Below are 17,842 nucleotides of genomic sequence, written 5' to 3'. Positions count from 1 at the left end.
ATATTTTGATGATTGGAGAGGAGGAAAATTTTGCAAAGATATTTGGTTCAAGCAAAAAGGTTGAAACTTGCTTCTACGTTGTTGTCCTAAAGTTATTACTCATCATTCATCACAGTCATCATTATCATAGTCAATCATTAGTATTATATAGGATATTTATCATCATCGTCGTCAATCAATCAATCTTGTATATAACTCAGCTCACCATCAATTTCAATGTACAACATTTAAACCCGATCGAGGACATAATAGAACATAACAGAACAGAAATCATCATACTACATAGATACATTCATACATCATAAGTCTTATTTCTTCTACCATACATAAGAGTAAAGGTAGCAAGCAAAGCAAAAGTAGTTAGTTATAGTTGGTTAACACATTAAAAGAAAAAATCAATCAACCAATCTTAAGATATATATTTATAATAGTATTATAGATATATATAGATATATATTTAGTTATCTATTTACATAACAAAGAGGCAGACGACTACTAAACTAACATTGGATAGTTGGGTAGTTGATCAACAATAGGGCGGCAGAAAATAACAGAAAAGGATAAAAAGAAAGAGAAAGATAAAGGAGGTGGAGGATCCAACTCTACATCTACTTCAGGTACGAGTGGTGGTAATAACAACAACAACAACAACTCTGCATCTGGAGAGGACAACAACAACAATAGTGGAGGAGGTGGAGGAGGAGGAGGAATAAGTAAAAAAGAAAGAGACAGAATGATATCTTCATCGTCGCCTTCCAATTCCTCATCATCTCTGTCTCTTCAACAACAGCAACAACAACAGCAACAACAACAACAACAAGAGAAATATCATAATTGGACAAAGAAACATTTCTCACATCCTCCTTATTGTTTTATTTGTAATAACCTTATTTGTAATATCGGTAAATTAGCTTTATGTATGTAGATAGAAACAAACACAAGTATACAAACACAAGCGATTGTGTACAATCAGTATCACTCTAACACTTTAAATTCAACATATCTCTCTCTCTCTCTTTTGTGTATAGGTTGTTCAAATTGTAATCTAACTTCACATTTTGAATGTAATACCAACTTTAAAACGATACCTGGATTTTGTGTGATTGTTAAACACGATTGGTCAAGAGAGAGATTTAACGATTCTCCCATTTGTTCAGGTTGTAATAATAGTATAGTTTCTGCAAAAGATAAATCATCTGGTTATAATTGTACAAAATGTTTATTTAAAGTATAGTATACAGTCACAAAACAATTTAATAATTAACAGAGAAGAAGAAGAAGAAGTAATATTAATGTTTTTATTTATTTGTTTTGTTTGTTTGTTTGTTTTGTTTAGTGCCACAAATATTGTAGGAATCTAACAAGTAAATGTGAACCAGTATCGAAATCATTATTTTCAATTGTAAAATCATCGATTGATTCGAGTCTGAGTTTGGGTACACTCGGCAATCTAGGCAACTTGGCCAGTATGTCGTCGTCGGCCATTACATCATCTTCATCATCTTCTAATCTAAGTGGCATTGCTTCGGCTGGTGGTAGTGGTAGTCACACTAGTTTAAATGCATCTCAAGTTGCCACTTTAAACAATAAGGAAAAACAACAATTGGAATTAAACTTTAAAAATAACGATATTAATAATAATAATAATAATAACAGTAATAATAACAGTAACAATAGTAATTGTAACCAAAAGGATCATATATGTCATCATAATTGTATAAATAATCAAAACAGCAGCGGTAGTAACCCAAATAGTACACCAAATTCATCAACCTCTTCACCAACACTAAACTCACCAACTCATTTCACACCCCTCTCTCCTAAAACTACATCTGCCAATTCAATTAGTAATAATCAAAATCAACAACAACAACAAAATAATAATAATCCCAATATTTTATGGACACCTCCAGATAATCCTACATCATTGAGACCTACATCATTGACCAAATCATATGACCCACAATCATTGACATCGTTAAACAAGATATCTTTGGGTGGTTCTATATCTCTTACTCATAGTACTCTATTACCTCAACCAACCAATGGGGGTGGTGGTCATTCTGGATCACAACAATTGATTCAAGATACATTATCAGAGTTGGATGGAATTTCGTTTAATTTGGCAGCTGCAACAACCAACCAAAAATTATTGTTTGTTGAACGTATGAAGAGTTTCTTTGTTGGATTGTCAATGAAGATGGATCCAAGCTTTGATCTGTCTTCGCCGTGTCGACAAGGTGGTGGTAATAATGCCTCGTGTCCGACTGGTGGTGGCGTGTTTAGCCATTGCGTGGTGACCGAGGATTTGTTGGCGTCGCCCAAGTTTAGATCGATCGCACATATATTTCACCACGACATGTTGAATTATGGAAAGTCGCGTACACAGGCTCAGATTGACCAGTACCGTCGACACACGGATTTGTTTCTCCAGATCTACTCGACAACATCGTGGGAAGAGGAGAATGACTTTATCCTAAGGTTGGCACTCAACTTTTACGGCTTTTTAAACTCGCACAAAAAGGATCCAGAGAATGTGCTGTTGGGAATGAACCCAAGCAAGGATATACAAAGAAGGGTGAAAAAGTACTTTTACATTAGCGATCAGAGCAAGACACAGCACCAGCAGCAACAACAACACCAGCAGCAGCAGCAACAGCAACGCGACAATATGCTGTCGAGCAGCTCGAGCTCCAACGGCAGCACGGGGTCGGCGACCAGCAGCACGCTGACGAGCAGCATGTCGTTTTTGGCGATGAACGGCAGCGCGCAGTTTACCAGCAACTCTAACCTCAACGCGTTGCGCACGGGTGCTGTGGGTGCTTCGAGCAGCTCGCTTATGACCGGTGCGATGGCCATGCCAAAGCGCACAGAGCTGCGTGTCAGTCGTCTGACACTAGTCGACTACATCACGTCGTGGGCACAGATCGAAGACAAGGATATGCTGGCACGTGTCGTCAAAGAATTTGCCAACGAGATTGAAAAGGAAAAGTTGGTACAGGGAGACATTGTCATTGCCAAGGTGCCCAAGAACTGGAACCCCATGCGGACCGACTCGATCATCGACCCCAACCACCACGAGTTTGACGAAGGCACCTTTTTGTTTGGACGGTATTGTCGCGAGGCCGATGTCCTCGGCATCAACTGCTACGTCTATCTCATGCCCGATGAAACCAACGCTGTCTGTGTGCCGCACAGCCGTGTCGTGTCACTCGCCACCATTGGCATCAGTCTGCCCGACCGATCCAAGCTCGAGCGTATGGTCACCAACCCATTCGACGCATTCTCAACCGAGTTGCGTCAAGCCGTCAAAGACACCACCCGTGACAAGCTCAGCGACCTCGGGCTCGACCCCGATATTATCAACCAAAGTCTCAACTTTAATGGCGTGCGTTGTATCGGTCTCGACGAACTCACCACACTCAAAGCACAGTTGTGTGCATTTGACGGAAAGGAACCATTCCTCAAAGAGATTGATCGTGTCTCTTCGTACTTTTCACAATTCTTTGCCAACTATCTCAAAAAGGTGTTTTTAAACGAGTCTCGTGGCAATCATCAACTCTATTTTACTAGAGATCAATCATTTAAAGATTATACTCTATCATCAACTATTATTGAATATAATAATCTATTTGGAGGTGGAAACAACAACAACAACAAAGAAATCAATGCTACCACTACAGAAGAAGAATTTATTAAACAAAATAACGCTATCAAAATTCAACTTCAACAACAACAACAAACATCAACAACAACAGAAGGTGAATGTTTGGACAATAACAATAATAATAATAGAAAAGAAGATAATAGTTGTACAACAAAATATTTTTCGATGATAAAGAAACAGTATACGAAATTTAAACCATTCTTGCCAACTATTAGATCATTGGTATCTGATTTGGAGAATGGTAGAATTATGTGTCTTCGTGCCAAAGATAGTTTACAAGGACTGATTAGTGAATGTGACTTGGCCATAGATACTGTCAACACTGATAACCTACGATTGTTGGATGGAAGTAAAAAAAAGGAACTTACTACTTGGTGGCTTCAAATCATTGGTGGATCTGTCAGCTCTTATCTAACCGATCGTGGTTTTGATCCGTCTGCAGTACCCGACAACTATATCGATGAACGTCCAGCAAGTCTTTCAATGGTCAAAGAAAACTTGCGTATAGTCAACCTTGTCCTTAAACCATCCACTCAATACGATATTGAACATCGTTTAAATTATCTTACCCTACCTCTAAAGGTTAAAATTTATCATCGTATTGATCAATTTTTATTATCTGCTGAAATCTTATTATTTGATAGAGTATGGAAATAGAAAAAAAAAAGACAAAGTATAATTATTAACTTTTTGTTATTTATTTTGTAGTTAAAAAGAAATAAGAAATTATTAGAAGAATTAATTATAAATGGTAGTAATGAACAACAAAAAGAACAAGGAAAGGTACCACAACCTGTCAAAGTTGCCGATATTGATAGTATTAGTCGAGAGGAATTGGAAGATTATTTTGATTTGAAAAAACTATTGACATTGAGTAAGAGCAGGATGCAATCAGACTCTACGTTGGCACCAGAATTACAAATAGTTAGTATTTGGTATAACCTGATAGAGGATATAATGTATATTAGAGAGATGAAGAATCTCGAAGAACACTTTTACAGCAATGACATCCTCCTCGAGGTCTCTCATCCCATCACCAACGAAAAGTTTACACTTTCCAATATTGTTCCTATTACCGGTCTAGTCTTTAGTAGACTATTACGTATCAAACATGAACTTCGTACAGTCCTAGAAGTACACGGCGAGAAACAAATATCAACTAGGTCACTTTTCCCAAACGTAGTTCATCATGGTGTTATCATTGGTAAAAAAGATGACAAAGATCGTGAAAAAGAAAAGGACCGAGACAAAGATAAAGACAGAGATTAAATATTAATAATAATAATAATAATAATAACAAATTAACAAAACAAATCATATTTATTTATTTTCCCCACCATCATCACCATCACCACCAACACTAAACCAAACAAAACAGATCTAAAACCTCTCTTAAAAGAGTATTATAGATCCATTATCCTCCCAAAAAACCCCTATAAACAATGTAAAGAATAGAAATAAAAACCAATCACTCCTCTTCACTGAAAAACCCACAATGGTCATGGCAAAAACCTCCTTTTCGTTTTATCGATCGACCTATCGAGCTTGGTTGATTGGACTGTTTGAGGCTTTTTAGACCACGACGAGGCTTTTCTCAGATCAGCTCGGTTTTTTTTCTATGTCCTGTTGGAGGACGAACGATGGTCTATCGCATTGTCTACCCAAATCAGTCATTCTTGATATAATCTGCCAACCCTTGGCTTTCTATGAAATATAGTTATCGTTTATCATCCATAACATCTCTCATCTTTCGTTTTCAGGTACTATAGTCTGTTTGTGGGTAAAGGGTAAAAAAGCTAACACCTGGCATTCATCTAACCCGCTACCCACAATGAACCAACGAAACAAACAAATGCTTAAACATTGAATGAATTGGTGTTGTGATCCATTCATTCATTCAATTCATTCATTCATTCATTCATTGCAAACTCTTAACATACATATCTTAAGATATACATATACATATATAATATAATAATGAAATATATTACAATCTTATTTATTATTTTTATTTTACTCATTTTTACTTTAATTGTTCAATCTGAACAATGCCTAGATACATATGACAATATTGTTTGTGTTGAAGTTGGTCAATCATGGTATGTTTGTTTATTATTAATAGAATCTATTTTTAAATCATTTATTAATATCTTTTTCTTATCTTGTCTTTCCTTCCTTAATTTTACTTTTAGTGGTATAAATTCAACAACGGGAATTGAAAGTACATGCACAAGAGGTCAATTTTGTAATAGTGATGGTAAATGTCAAGTATTGATTGGAAAAGGTGGAGATTGTCAAAATAGTACTCAATGTAATGGTGGCTATGTTTGCTCAAATTCTGTTTGTGGACAATTACAATATGCTCAACTTGGTCAGTCATGTGAGACTAGTCAAGATTGTTTGAGTCCACTTGCTTGTACAAATAAGGTTTGCGTATCAAATAATACTGGCACAACAGTCTGTTCTAGTGACATTGAATGTTCATTCACACAATATTGTAATGTATCCAGTTGCACCGATAGAACATCGGTTGGTAGTGTCTGTACAACCGATCAACAATGTCCAATGTATCATTATTGTATTTCGACCGACATAAACAACAATACTGCAATTTGTCAAAAAGCATATACTGGCCAACTCAACACACCATGCAATATCGATAATAACTGTGATTATTCCAAAGGTTTAATTTGTCAACCTGGTTCTCAAATTAATACTTGTCAATATCAACCAGGTTATAAACAATCAACTATCTATGATGGTAAGATAGATAGAAACAAAATAGAAACAAATAGAAACATAACAAATCATTAATTAATTAATTAATTCATCTATCTATCTATCTATCTATCTAAACTTTTAGGAAATTGTAATGGAACAAGTGAGACAGTTTGCAATGCAGGATGTTTTTGTTCATCCGAGGGAAATGGAGAATGTATTATTAGTGAACCAACAACAGTTGATCAAGTAGAGCAATGTGGAGATGCACAAAAATCATTGTACGATTGTTATATCGAACATCAGTGCTACCAAAACACCAAAAACTATCAACCATCCAGTTGCCAAGTTGAGAAATGTTCATCACAACTATGCAATAGTTTGACCAAATGTACTCCATATCTCTCACAAATCGAACAAGTCAAATCGTGTGTTGTCGGCAACGACAATATCATTTGTAATTTATTCAATATCAGTTCGGCTTCTTCCACGCTAGTTTCATTGACTACCATTCTATTATTTATCATTGCAACTATTATTTTTTAAAATAAATATCATCGCATATATATATACAATACATACAATAAAATATATATATATATATATATAAATAAATAAATGGTACCATCAAATATGATTGTTTGTTCAACAACTTTCTTGGGTACCACCCCCTCTCCAACCCAGGTTGGTCTGTTTGTCGAATTCGAGATACGCGTTTTCGAAAAAGAAAAAAATATTTGTGTGTTGATTTTTTCGTAGAGCTTGGTTGGTTGGACTCAACAATCAATACAACAACAGTAGTACTTACTACTATAAACAACGTGTTGATTTACTCTATTTTAGTCAAAGAGACATTGTTTGTTTTTATAGTATCAAAAGAGTAGAGTGTTGAACATCCCCTCATCAAACTAACTGTGGGTGAGAGATAGAGAGAAACAGAGAGTCTTACAACAACGATCAATACGACACCAACCATACATATTAATATAGGTAAGAATATAATATAATCTAAACACTATTACATTGCACTACTTGTCATTACACAACAACAACAACAATACAAATAATAATAATAATAATAATTATAATAATAATCATTGAATGATTGGAGAAAGAATATAATATTATATTCTTTTGCAAAAGACAACCAACCTACCCTCTACCCCCAATAATAATAGTAGTAGAGAATGGGTAGATACAAGTGTCATCGTCATAGATAGAAAGATGATGATTGATGATGATAATGATGATGATTGATAGATAGCAGATAATAAGAGAGATGACAGTGACGGCAGTGGAGGAGGAGGAGGGAGGAGGAGGAAAAGGGGAAATCACACAATCAAAGTAACTATCGACTACTATCAGAATATACATATCAAATTGAAATATCGATGCAAATCAATCAGATCACGCATCCACCTACCAACTCACTCACCCACCCACAACATTGAAACAACCCAATCAAACTCATTTAGAATGAAAGGGGGGAGGGGTATGGGTGGTAGGATAATAGAGGGTAGGGTAGAGGGGGGTGGGGTGGATGCGGTTGAGAGAGTAAAGAGCAGTCAGTCGTATAAAATCGAATAGCAATAACAACAACGCTGCAAACAATCAATTCTCAGTCCAGTCCAAACAAGCCAAACACCCAAACAAACATGTTTAATTTAGGGTTACTTCGTTTTGCTTTACACCAATAATAATAATAATAATAATGCTGCAAACAAATCAATCAATCAATCAATCAATCACAACACACAACAAACACTCCAACACACCCTAAACACACAAGAAATAAATTGTGACGAGAGGAGAAAAAAGGGGAAGATATAATATTATATTACATAACAATATAATAGTAACAATAACAATAACAATAACAATCATCAAATGCAGCTATAAGGAATATATTCCTCTCTTTGTTGGTGGATATAGTATATAGTATATTAGATAATTATTGTTGATAGGGTATTAATGATAATAGTAATAATAGTATAGTAGACCAATGAATATAGTAGCAACAACAACAATCAATCAATCATATCAATATCAATCAGATCAATATCAATCAGATCAATATCAATCAATCAATCTCTCTATCCCTAGCAAATGACTAGTCGCTATCAAACTTACTAATTTCTAAATGTAACTCTCTTAGATCAAGTCCTCCCCGTCGACACTATATACATATATATATATATAAAGAAACTAGATATTAACGAATCTATGATCAATCACCATCGTCATAACCAACCAACTTATCAATAATAACCATTTTGTACTATAGTATCTATCTCTACACTTGACATACACTCACACAATGTCACAACAATCCTCTGGGATAGTGTCTCCACTATCTCTATCTACAGAAAATACTAATAATAATAATAATAATAATACCAACCGTACACGAGGCAATAGTAAATCATCGCCATCCAACCCCATCAATACTAATAATAATAATAATAATAATGTTGATCAACATTCAACTTCAACATTGTCATCTGCCGAGGATAATAATAATAATAGAGAAACTGTAAACTTTAAAGCACTTTTAAATACATTTAATCAACCAAATAATAGTAATAGTAATATTAGTCAAACAACATCCAAACCAAGAGCATCAACTGCCAAAACATTAGAATTTCTCACTAATTTAACCAGTCAATCTTTATCATCCTCTTCATCGTCGCCGTCTTTATCGTCGTCGTCATCATCGACTTCATTCAATAAGAATAATAATAATAATAATGGAAACTTGAGTAAAAGTAATGATTCATCATCTTCAATATTATTTGTTGCACCCGATGAAAATGGAAATAGATCACCTACGTCAATGTCAAAACAAGATAATGAAACAATCGATCTATTGGATTCAATTGTAAATCTATCATTACAAAGTAGTATGTCGTTTAGTACTCCTTCTCCTCCACCTCCAACAATCATTACAACAACTGTATCATCATCACCCAATAATAATAATAATAATAATAATACATCTACGACTGCGACAATACAATCACCATTGATTCAATCTCCAACTATATCATCTATATCAATGTCACCAATTCCACCATCACCAATACTACAACAACCAGTTAGATTATCGTCTACTACACCTTCGACATCACAAACCAATCTCAATAGTAGTTCACCCGACCAATCTACCATTAATTCTCCATTACTTTATTCTCAACAACAACAACAACAACAACCACAACCACAATCAACATCGACAACTGCTTCATCATCATTGCCATCACAATCTATTCCACATAGTGCAAGTAGTAATAGTTTGAAATCAATCTCAAATTCACCAATTTTGGCAAGCAGTAATAGTAGTTTGAATTTGGTCAAATCAACTAGTAGTACGAGTAGCAGTAGTAGTAGTGGTAGTAGTAATAGTAGTACTATTGGAGGTGGAGCAGTTACACCTGATCGATTTAGACAAGCCAATAAGGGCAGTGTCCTCATACCTTCACATTTGAATCAAAATATTTCATCTTCGACGAGTTCATCATCATCTTCATCATCCTCTTCATCAACTGGTGAATATTCACCTCGCATTGGTAGTCCAGTGATTCATTCGACATACAGTTCAAATGCGGCAGCAGCACAGGCAGCAGCTGCATCGGCCAGTAAAATATTTTCAGCGCAGTCGACAACGTTCAAGGCACCGTTGGTGGTCAAGATCAATCGAGAGTCGAGCAGCCACTCGATTTGGAAGTCGACATTGAGCGGAGCGGGAAAGGAAGATCACATCAAGGTGTGCTTTGATGAGATTCCCGGCCGCCGTATCGTGCAAAAGGTGTCGATCGACCTGACACCTCTCGAAATTAAAAAGCAACTGCTCGAAGAGGTGGGACCCGAGTTTCTCCAATTGATCGATCAATTCGAGCTCAAGGTTCTCTCTATAAACTGTACATTTACAAACGAATCACTGCCACTGCGTCGTCAACTCGTCATGCAGGCCTGCAACATCTCGCGTCTCTTTCCCAAGATGCAGCTGACCCTCAAAGACGGCAACGAGCTCAAGCTGCCCGACACAGAGATCGTCGACCTCAAGGGCCACATCCAGACCGAGCTCGAGATCTTTGAGCTGACGGGCAACGGGTTTGCGCGTATCCTCGAGTCGGGCGGCCAAGAGGTCAGCAGCTTTCGTCGCGACTTGGCGCACTTGCGATTACAACGAACTGATGATGAACGCGAGAATGAGCTGCTTCAGTATGTCTATGTGCTTGGCGAACCCATGCCACTCGTCACACCACCAAAAATTACCGTCCAAGCGACATATGGAGATGATGTCAAGATTAACAAGCGATTGGATGTGTCGCCACAACTTACAGTCGAAGAACTCAAGACACAGATATTCAAAAAGTTTGCGTTGGTTGACAAGAGCATCTCGCGTGGTGACAAGACACCCAACGACTATGTCATCAAGGTGACTGGATTTAGAGAGTATATTCTCAGCATTAAAGAGCTGGGAGAGGCTGGGTTGTCGCGTCTAGACCGCTACCAACCAACGGGCAAAGACGGCGACTTTGCACTCATCGACTATGACTATGTGCGACAGTGTATTAGTAAGCAGCAAATGCTCGAACTCTCATTTACACAAAACAACATTTTAAAGTGTTCCACCGAGAAGCACCAAACATCCTTTATCGACAAACTACTAGACACGACCGATTTTGACAGCGACGACGAACAACCGCTCATTCAACACGACGAACAACTATTACAACAACAACAACTAGACAATAGTTCACCATCAAACTCTTCAACCAATCCTGGTGGATCTGCAACCAACAGTCTAAATAATAGTGCAATCAATGTTGGTGGAAGACTGCCAATCACCAAAGTCAACAGACTGTTCCGAGTCAAGGTTGTTGGTTTGAAAAACATCAATATATCAGTATCGGATGATGCCAAGAGCAAGTTTGGTGATGGTGATCGTCAACCCTATTGCTATGTCATGGCTGAACTCTATCATGGTGGTCAGTTGATCGCTACCCCAACCTTTACACCAACCATTCCCATTACCCATATGGATTCTTTACATTTCCCGGATTGGGATCGTGACGTTTGGACACCCTTTAATATTTCCATACGCTCTTTACCGCGTGAAACTAGAGCTTGTTTTACATTGTTTGTCACGAGTAACAGTACCACTAGCAACGGTACCATCATTGCCAGTTCTGAGGTGGTCCAAGACACCAAATCAATTCCATTGGGTTGGGTCAACTGTCAATTGATCGATCACAAAGGTTGTCTTCGTACTGGTCCAGTAGCTTTTAAACTTTGGGAAGATGATCGTGCCAATCCAATCGGTACTTGTATTGAAAATCTTGCCTCAAAAACTCCAATAGTCCTAATGATTGAATTTGAAACTTTTGTTAAACCAATTGTTTTTACTAAAGGTAAAAAAAAAAAATAGAAGCAAAAACGAAACAAAAAGAAAAAAGAAATAGAAATATTAACTTTTTGTTTAATTTTATTTTTAGAAATTAATCCATTAATACAAATATCATCATCAAAAAAATTAGAACCAAATGAAGCAAGAAGATTAAATGGATTAATGCAATCTGATCCATTGGTCATTTTAACACCAGATGATAAAAGATTGATTTATAGTTATCGACACATTTACACTTCGAAACCAAAAGCATTGGCTAAAGTTTTGACTAGTATTAATTGGGCTGAACAAGACCAAGTATGGGAGGCATACCGGTTAATGAAGGAATGGGCAGAACTCAAACCAGTACAAGCATTAGAGTTGATGGATGCCAAGTTTGCAGATAGTGAAGTACGGTCGTTTGCCATACAAACTCTAAAACAATTTACAGATTCTGAATTTTCAGACTTTTTATTGCAACTATCTCAAGTACTCAAATACGAACCATATCACAAGAGTGAATTGTCTAGTATGTTGATTGAACGTGCTCTCTCTAATCGATCTCGTATTGGTCATTCTTTCTTTTGGTTCCTAAAGGCTGAAATGCATACACCCGAAATTGAAGAAAGATATGGTCTACTCTTGGAAGGTTATCTTCGTAGTTGTGGTTCACACAGACAAGAACTCATCAAGCAAAACCAAGTTTTAAAATCTTTGTATCAAGTTGCCATGGCCGTCAAAAATACTCATGGAACTTCAGAGCGTAAAAAAGTACTTCAAGATGGTCTCTCTAAAATTAAATTCCCCGATACTTTCCAATTACCTTTAGATCCTCGTTGGGAAGCTAAAGGTTTAATTGTTGATAAATGTAGATTTATGGATAGTAAAAAGGTAAATAGATACAAAAACAAAAAGTATTATTTAAATAATTATATTTATTAATTCTTTTCTTTTTCTTTTTTTCTATTTAGTTACCATTATGGTTAGTTTTTGAAAATGTTGAAAAATATGCAAAACCATTAACAGTAATATTTAAGGTTGGTGATGATTTGAGACAAGATATTCTTACACTTCAAATACTTAGAACAATGGACAAGTTTTGGAAGAATGGAGGATTGGATCTTAGATTACAACCATACAAGTGTGTGTCAACTGGTGATGGTATTGGTATGTTGGAGGTTGTTTTAAATGCCAACACGATTGCCAATATTAACAAGGATGCTGGTGGCACTGGTGCATTGTTGGAGGAAAAGACATTGGTCAATTGGCTCAAAGAGAATAATCCATCGGAACAAGAGTACAACAAGGCCGTTGAAACATTTATCCTTTCTTGTGCCGGTTACGTCGTTGCTACCTATGTCATGGGTATTGGAGATCGTCATGCCGACAATATCATGATGACGCGTGCCGGTCATTTGTTCCACATCGACTTTGGACACTTTTTAGGCAACTATAAGAAAAAGTATGGGTTCAAGAGAGAACGTGCACCATTTATCTTTACTCACCAGTACATGGCTATTGTCGGTGGCAAGGATTCCGAAAACTTCAAGTTCTTTGTCAACACGTGTTGTCTCGCCTACAACATCCTCAGAAAGAACACTGACCTATTTATTAACCTTTTCCAATTGATGCTTAGTACGGGTATCCCTGAACTTCAATGTGCTGAGGATATCGACTACCTACGCAAGGCTTTGGGTCCCGAATTGACAGACGCCGAAGCTGCCGAAGAATTTACTAAAAATATTATCGTCGCTCTCAACACTAAAACCGTTTTACTTAATGATATTTTCCATGGTTGGAAACATTAATCATCAAAGAAACTTTACAAATTTTAATAAAAAGATTTTGGTCAAGTGTCAAATATTGAATTAAAGTATCTCCCTGCCAAACTCGCAGATAAGGTCAAACTTGGGTCAATTGTGTGTGAACTTCAATTTTAATACACTCCAGAGTCCAAAAAAAAAAAAATTAGATTAATAATGTTTTTACTACAGTGTTAATGTACATTAGAGAGTCGATCAGATAAATATTTAGAAGAATGAGTACATATCCTAATCAAATCAGAGTTCATTCATTGACGTTTGATGATGAATTGATATCAATACTGCTACTGCCACCATCATTCCAATCATTGACATTCGGTTCTAGTGTTCATCAACCACTATCACCTGGAGTATTACCTTCATCATTACGATCATTAACATTTGGTTATATTTACAATCAACCAATATCACCTGGGGTAGTACCGTCATCATTACAATCATTGACATTTGGTCATTGTTATAATCAACCCCTCTCTCAAGGAGTATTACCATCAACATTGCAATCATTGAAGTTTGGCGGTGACTATAATCAACCTATATCAATTAACATTTGGTTATATTTACAATCAACCAATATCACCTGGGGTAGTACCGTCATCATTACAATCATTGACATTTGGTAATGGTTATAATCAACCCCTCTCTCAAGGAGTATTACCATCAACATTACTATCATTAAAGTTTGGTGTTGACTATAATCAACCTATATCAGTTGGAGTATTACCATCATCATTACAATCGTTGAAGTTTTGTAGTCGTTATAATCAACCAATATCACCAGATGTATTACCAGCATCATTACAATCATTGGAGTTTGTTGGTAGTTATAACCAACCTATATCACCTGGAGTATTACCATCATCATTACAATCACTGATATTTGGTCGATACTATAACCAACCCCTATCACCAGGAGTATTACCAACATCATTACAAACATTGGAGTATGGTTGGCTGTATAATCAACCCCTATAACCTGGAGTATTACCATCATCATTGCAATCGTTGACATTTGGTCGAGACTATAATCAACCAGTAATCCAAGGATTGTTACCATCTACACTACAAACATTGACATTTGGTGATAGATTCTATCAACTATGTCCTGGATTTGTACCTTCTAAATCAATTATATTGAGTCTTGGTGGTAGTTTTAATCAACCCCTATCACCAGGGGTATTACCATCATCACTGCAATCATTGACCTTTAGCGATAGATATAATCAACCAATATCTATTGGAGTATTACCATCATCATTACAAGAATTGACATTTGGTATGGACTATAATCAACCACTGTCAGCGGGAGTATTACCATCATCATTATGTTCGCTGACATTTGGTGATAACTATAATCAACCTCTATCTCATGGAGTATTACCATCAACATTACAATCATTGACTTTTGGTGATGGATATATAATCAACGCCTATCACCTAAAGTACTACCATCATCATTACAATCATTGACCTTATGTAGAAACTATAATCAGCTGTTGCTAACCACCGTAGTACCTCGGTCAATTCAATCCCTAACCTTTAAATGTGAGAAACATTCAACTACAACTCCAATAACAGTCTCCTGTGATTTCAACCAATCAATCCAGGTTTTAAGATACTTTATTAAAATCGGACAGTTAGGCGTAGTAAAGCTTCCATCGGAAATCGATACCATAATCTTTAAAATCACTGGATCACCAAGTGACTTGGATATCGTCAAATGCTTTTCCAGCCTACCAACTCAGTGTTCGTATCTACAACGAAATCCCAATTCTATCAACGACAATCCAAAATATTTAATGCCGTACCCCATCAACCTGACAGAATATGTTACAGTCAACAGCAACAAATATTTCATATTATATTCATATCCATCCCACTTGACCAAGAACAAAGTATTTTTAGTTATTTCAGAGTTTGACAATGAATTGGTACGTATATTCAAAATATCAAATATTTATTGATCAACTCTAACCAAAATTTCTTATCATCAAGTATGTTTACAAAGAAATGAATTATTCTGACACAATACCAAAAAGAGCTGATTTTGAAGTCGAGTGCATGAAACTATTCTTGGGAGATGATATGTTTGTCCAATACAAAGACCATCAAGACATGGTTGGCGACAAAAAGTTTTGTATATTGACTCTGTATTGTCAAGGTGGCGATCTCGAGCAATTATACCAATCAAAAATTAAAAGGTAAGGTAGCCTTTAAATTGTGTAAAATCATTTTCTCACACAATTTCTGTATAGAAATAACAAGATAAAATTCCTATACGAAGAAGACCAAGATTTCAATTATTTCCCAGAGAGATATATGGGTCTATGTTGAAAGAATAGTACTTGAAAAACTATCTCATCACAGAATTGCACATCTCGACGTTAAACCACTCAATCTGTTTATTGGGGACGATGGACAAATTGTGCTTGGTGATTTTGGATGTTCTAGCCATTTCAATGTTGAACCAAACCAAAACCAGAGTTCTGCTGAACCCACTCAAACAATATTTGAGACCAATGTAAACCCTACTGATGAGGGTAGTGTTATCACAAATTCATTTTTGCGTGGAACAGATGGATATTATTCGCCTGTATGTTTTAACTCGGTCCACATTTCAGTCTTGTACCAAATTTGAAGAACTAAATGAACAAATATATTTTTTTTATAAAATAGGAATCAAACCAAAAATTTTATTACTCTAAAAGTGATGTATATTCAGTCGGATGTACTCTTCTCAAATTACTTTCATGGTAAGAACAAATATTTAATCTATCACTTGGTTACATTTATTAATAACTATTCATAAAGTCATCCAGAAGACATCGACAAAAGGGATAAATTTGTTGTGAATCATAAAAATGGCAACTTTAATACTGATCTAGTCATAATATCATGGTCCAGGTATTCAGAATATTTGATTCAATTTGTCAAGTACCTTTTAACAGTAACACCTCAAGATCGTCTTTCACTCGATAATTTAACAATCTGAATCAGTTGGACCGTACACACAGAGAATCACATCACCATTTTTCATTGACAATCGAAAGATTGATACAGATACCAAAGTATTAATATTTGATGGCCAATTCAACGCACCTCTTGGAAAGTTGATTCCCAAAAATCTTTTAAAATTAAAGTTGTTTGGCAAGTTTAATCAACCTATCGATTTGAAAGAAATTCCATCTAGTATTGAAACTTTACTTTTTGGACCATCATTTAATTGTCCCTTTGATATAACTGTTCTAACCCAACAATTAAAAGTGATTGTATTTGGTCGATCATTCAATCAACCAATCCCAATTTTCGAATATTTATACAAGTACAGTTTCATTATCAATATTACAACAGATATTTGGAATCAAGAGAAGCTGTCAATAGTATTTTCTGATAAAGCCCAACGAGAATTCAAACGATTTAACATTTATCATTGCAACCGAGGAAATGAAAATTCAATACCCACTCTCAATTCATTTAGCAATACCCACTTGCAATCTAAAATCATATTGACTATTGGTGAAAAATGTTTTGGAATCGGTGAAATCAATAGGTATGTTTTAATTTAATTGCTCCTTTGTAATCTCATAGAGTACTAGTACTAATATCTTTATCCGATTATAGAGAAAACAATGTATTAACATGGAAAAGGAATGATATTGAATTCTCAATCGATTTAAAAGATGTCAGTGTCATATCATTTGTTCAAGTATCAAAATATGCACATTTATTTTATCAAATTGAAAAGACATTATTCAACAACGATGTAGTTGGAATTAGTAGATAATACAGTTCATGTTGAATATCCATTGGAAAGTATGGAGGAAATATTTGAATTGGACAATGATAATATTCATCAAATGTTTGAACATCAACAACAATATTTGGATGTAAGACTTATTCCTATTCCAACTGATCCACTCCTCAAAGACAATAATCTAAACTAAACTCAATAAACCTTAAATATACTTTTTTATAAAATTAAAAGTATGTGCAAACATGCACACACTGAACATCGATGCCAACTGTCATTGTCATTAGTTCTGTAAATTGACACCAATAAGTTTAAAAAGGAATAGTCATCAAAAGTGTAGAGATTTTTAAAATCATAGGGGTGTCATCGATATACTAATAAAAGAGTTGGTTTAATATTTTAAGCTTTTGTAAAAAAAAAACCCTTTACCCTAAAACCACATCACCGTGACCATCCCACATTTCAAACAACCACACAGCTGATCATTTACGTAA

General features: G+C 35.6%; 4 protein-coding genes across 4 annotated transcripts; all 4 read left to right on the top strand.

Annotated features, from left to right (window-relative positions):
* Positions 1-8: 8 nt before the first annotated feature.
* DFA_02790 (uncharacterized protein) lies at positions 9-2,790 on the top strand (the record flags this gene model as incomplete). Its single annotated transcript, XM_004362341.1, has 6 exons — positions 9-59; positions 152-187; positions 560-917; positions 1,029-1,228; positions 1,337-2,165; positions 2,609-2,790. 6 exons carry the CDS (start codon positions 9-11, stop codon positions 2,788-2,790), a joined length of 1,656 nt encoding a protein of 551 aa, XP_004362398.1.
* Positions 2,791-2,839: 49 nt separating this feature from the next.
* DFA_02789 (uncharacterized protein) lies at positions 2,840-4,936 on the top strand (the record flags this gene model as incomplete). The annotated part of the gene is made up of 2 exons (XM_004362340.1): positions 2,840-4,312; positions 4,376-4,936. The coding sequence occupies 2 exons, from the start codon at positions 2,840-2,842 to the stop codon at positions 4,934-4,936; spliced, it is 2,034 nt and encodes a 677-aa protein (XP_004362397.1).
* A 708-nt stretch (positions 4,937-5,644) lies between these two features.
* DFA_02788 (paramecium surface antigen repeat-containing protein) lies at positions 5,645-8,391 on the top strand (the record flags this gene model as incomplete). The annotated part of the gene is made up of 5 exons (XM_004362339.1): positions 5,645-5,766; positions 5,860-6,428; positions 6,531-6,813; positions 7,145-7,241; positions 8,350-8,391. The coding sequence occupies 5 exons, from the start codon at positions 5,645-5,647 to the stop codon at positions 8,389-8,391; spliced, it is 1,113 nt and encodes a 370-aa protein (XP_004362396.1).
* Positions 8,392-8,702: 311 nt separating this feature from the next.
* Positions 8,703-17,541, top strand: pikB (phosphatidylinositol-4,5-diphosphate 3-kinase; the record flags this gene model as incomplete). Its single annotated transcript, XM_004362338.1, has 14 exons — positions 8,703-11,799; positions 11,884-12,665; positions 12,746-13,568; positions 13,617-13,695; positions 13,809-14,116; positions 14,187-14,553; positions 14,686-15,039; positions 15,078-15,528; positions 15,593-15,798; positions 15,911-16,118; positions 16,274-16,350; positions 16,788-17,147; positions 17,186-17,303; positions 17,365-17,541. 14 exons carry the CDS (start codon positions 8,703-8,705, stop codon positions 17,539-17,541), a joined length of 7,407 nt encoding a protein of 2,468 aa, XP_004362395.1.
* Between the last annotated feature and the right edge of the window lie 301 nt (positions 17,542-17,842).

Source organism: Cavenderia fasciculata, assembly GCF_000203815.1.
Source record: "Cavenderia fasciculata unplaced genomic scaffold Scf_Dfasci-G-b-205a01.r1-3, whole genome shotgun sequence".
NCBI lineage: Eukaryota > Evosea > Eumycetozoa > Acytosteliales > Cavenderiaceae > Cavenderia > Cavenderia fasciculata.
This window is presented reverse-complemented; position numbering and strand designations above follow the sequence as displayed.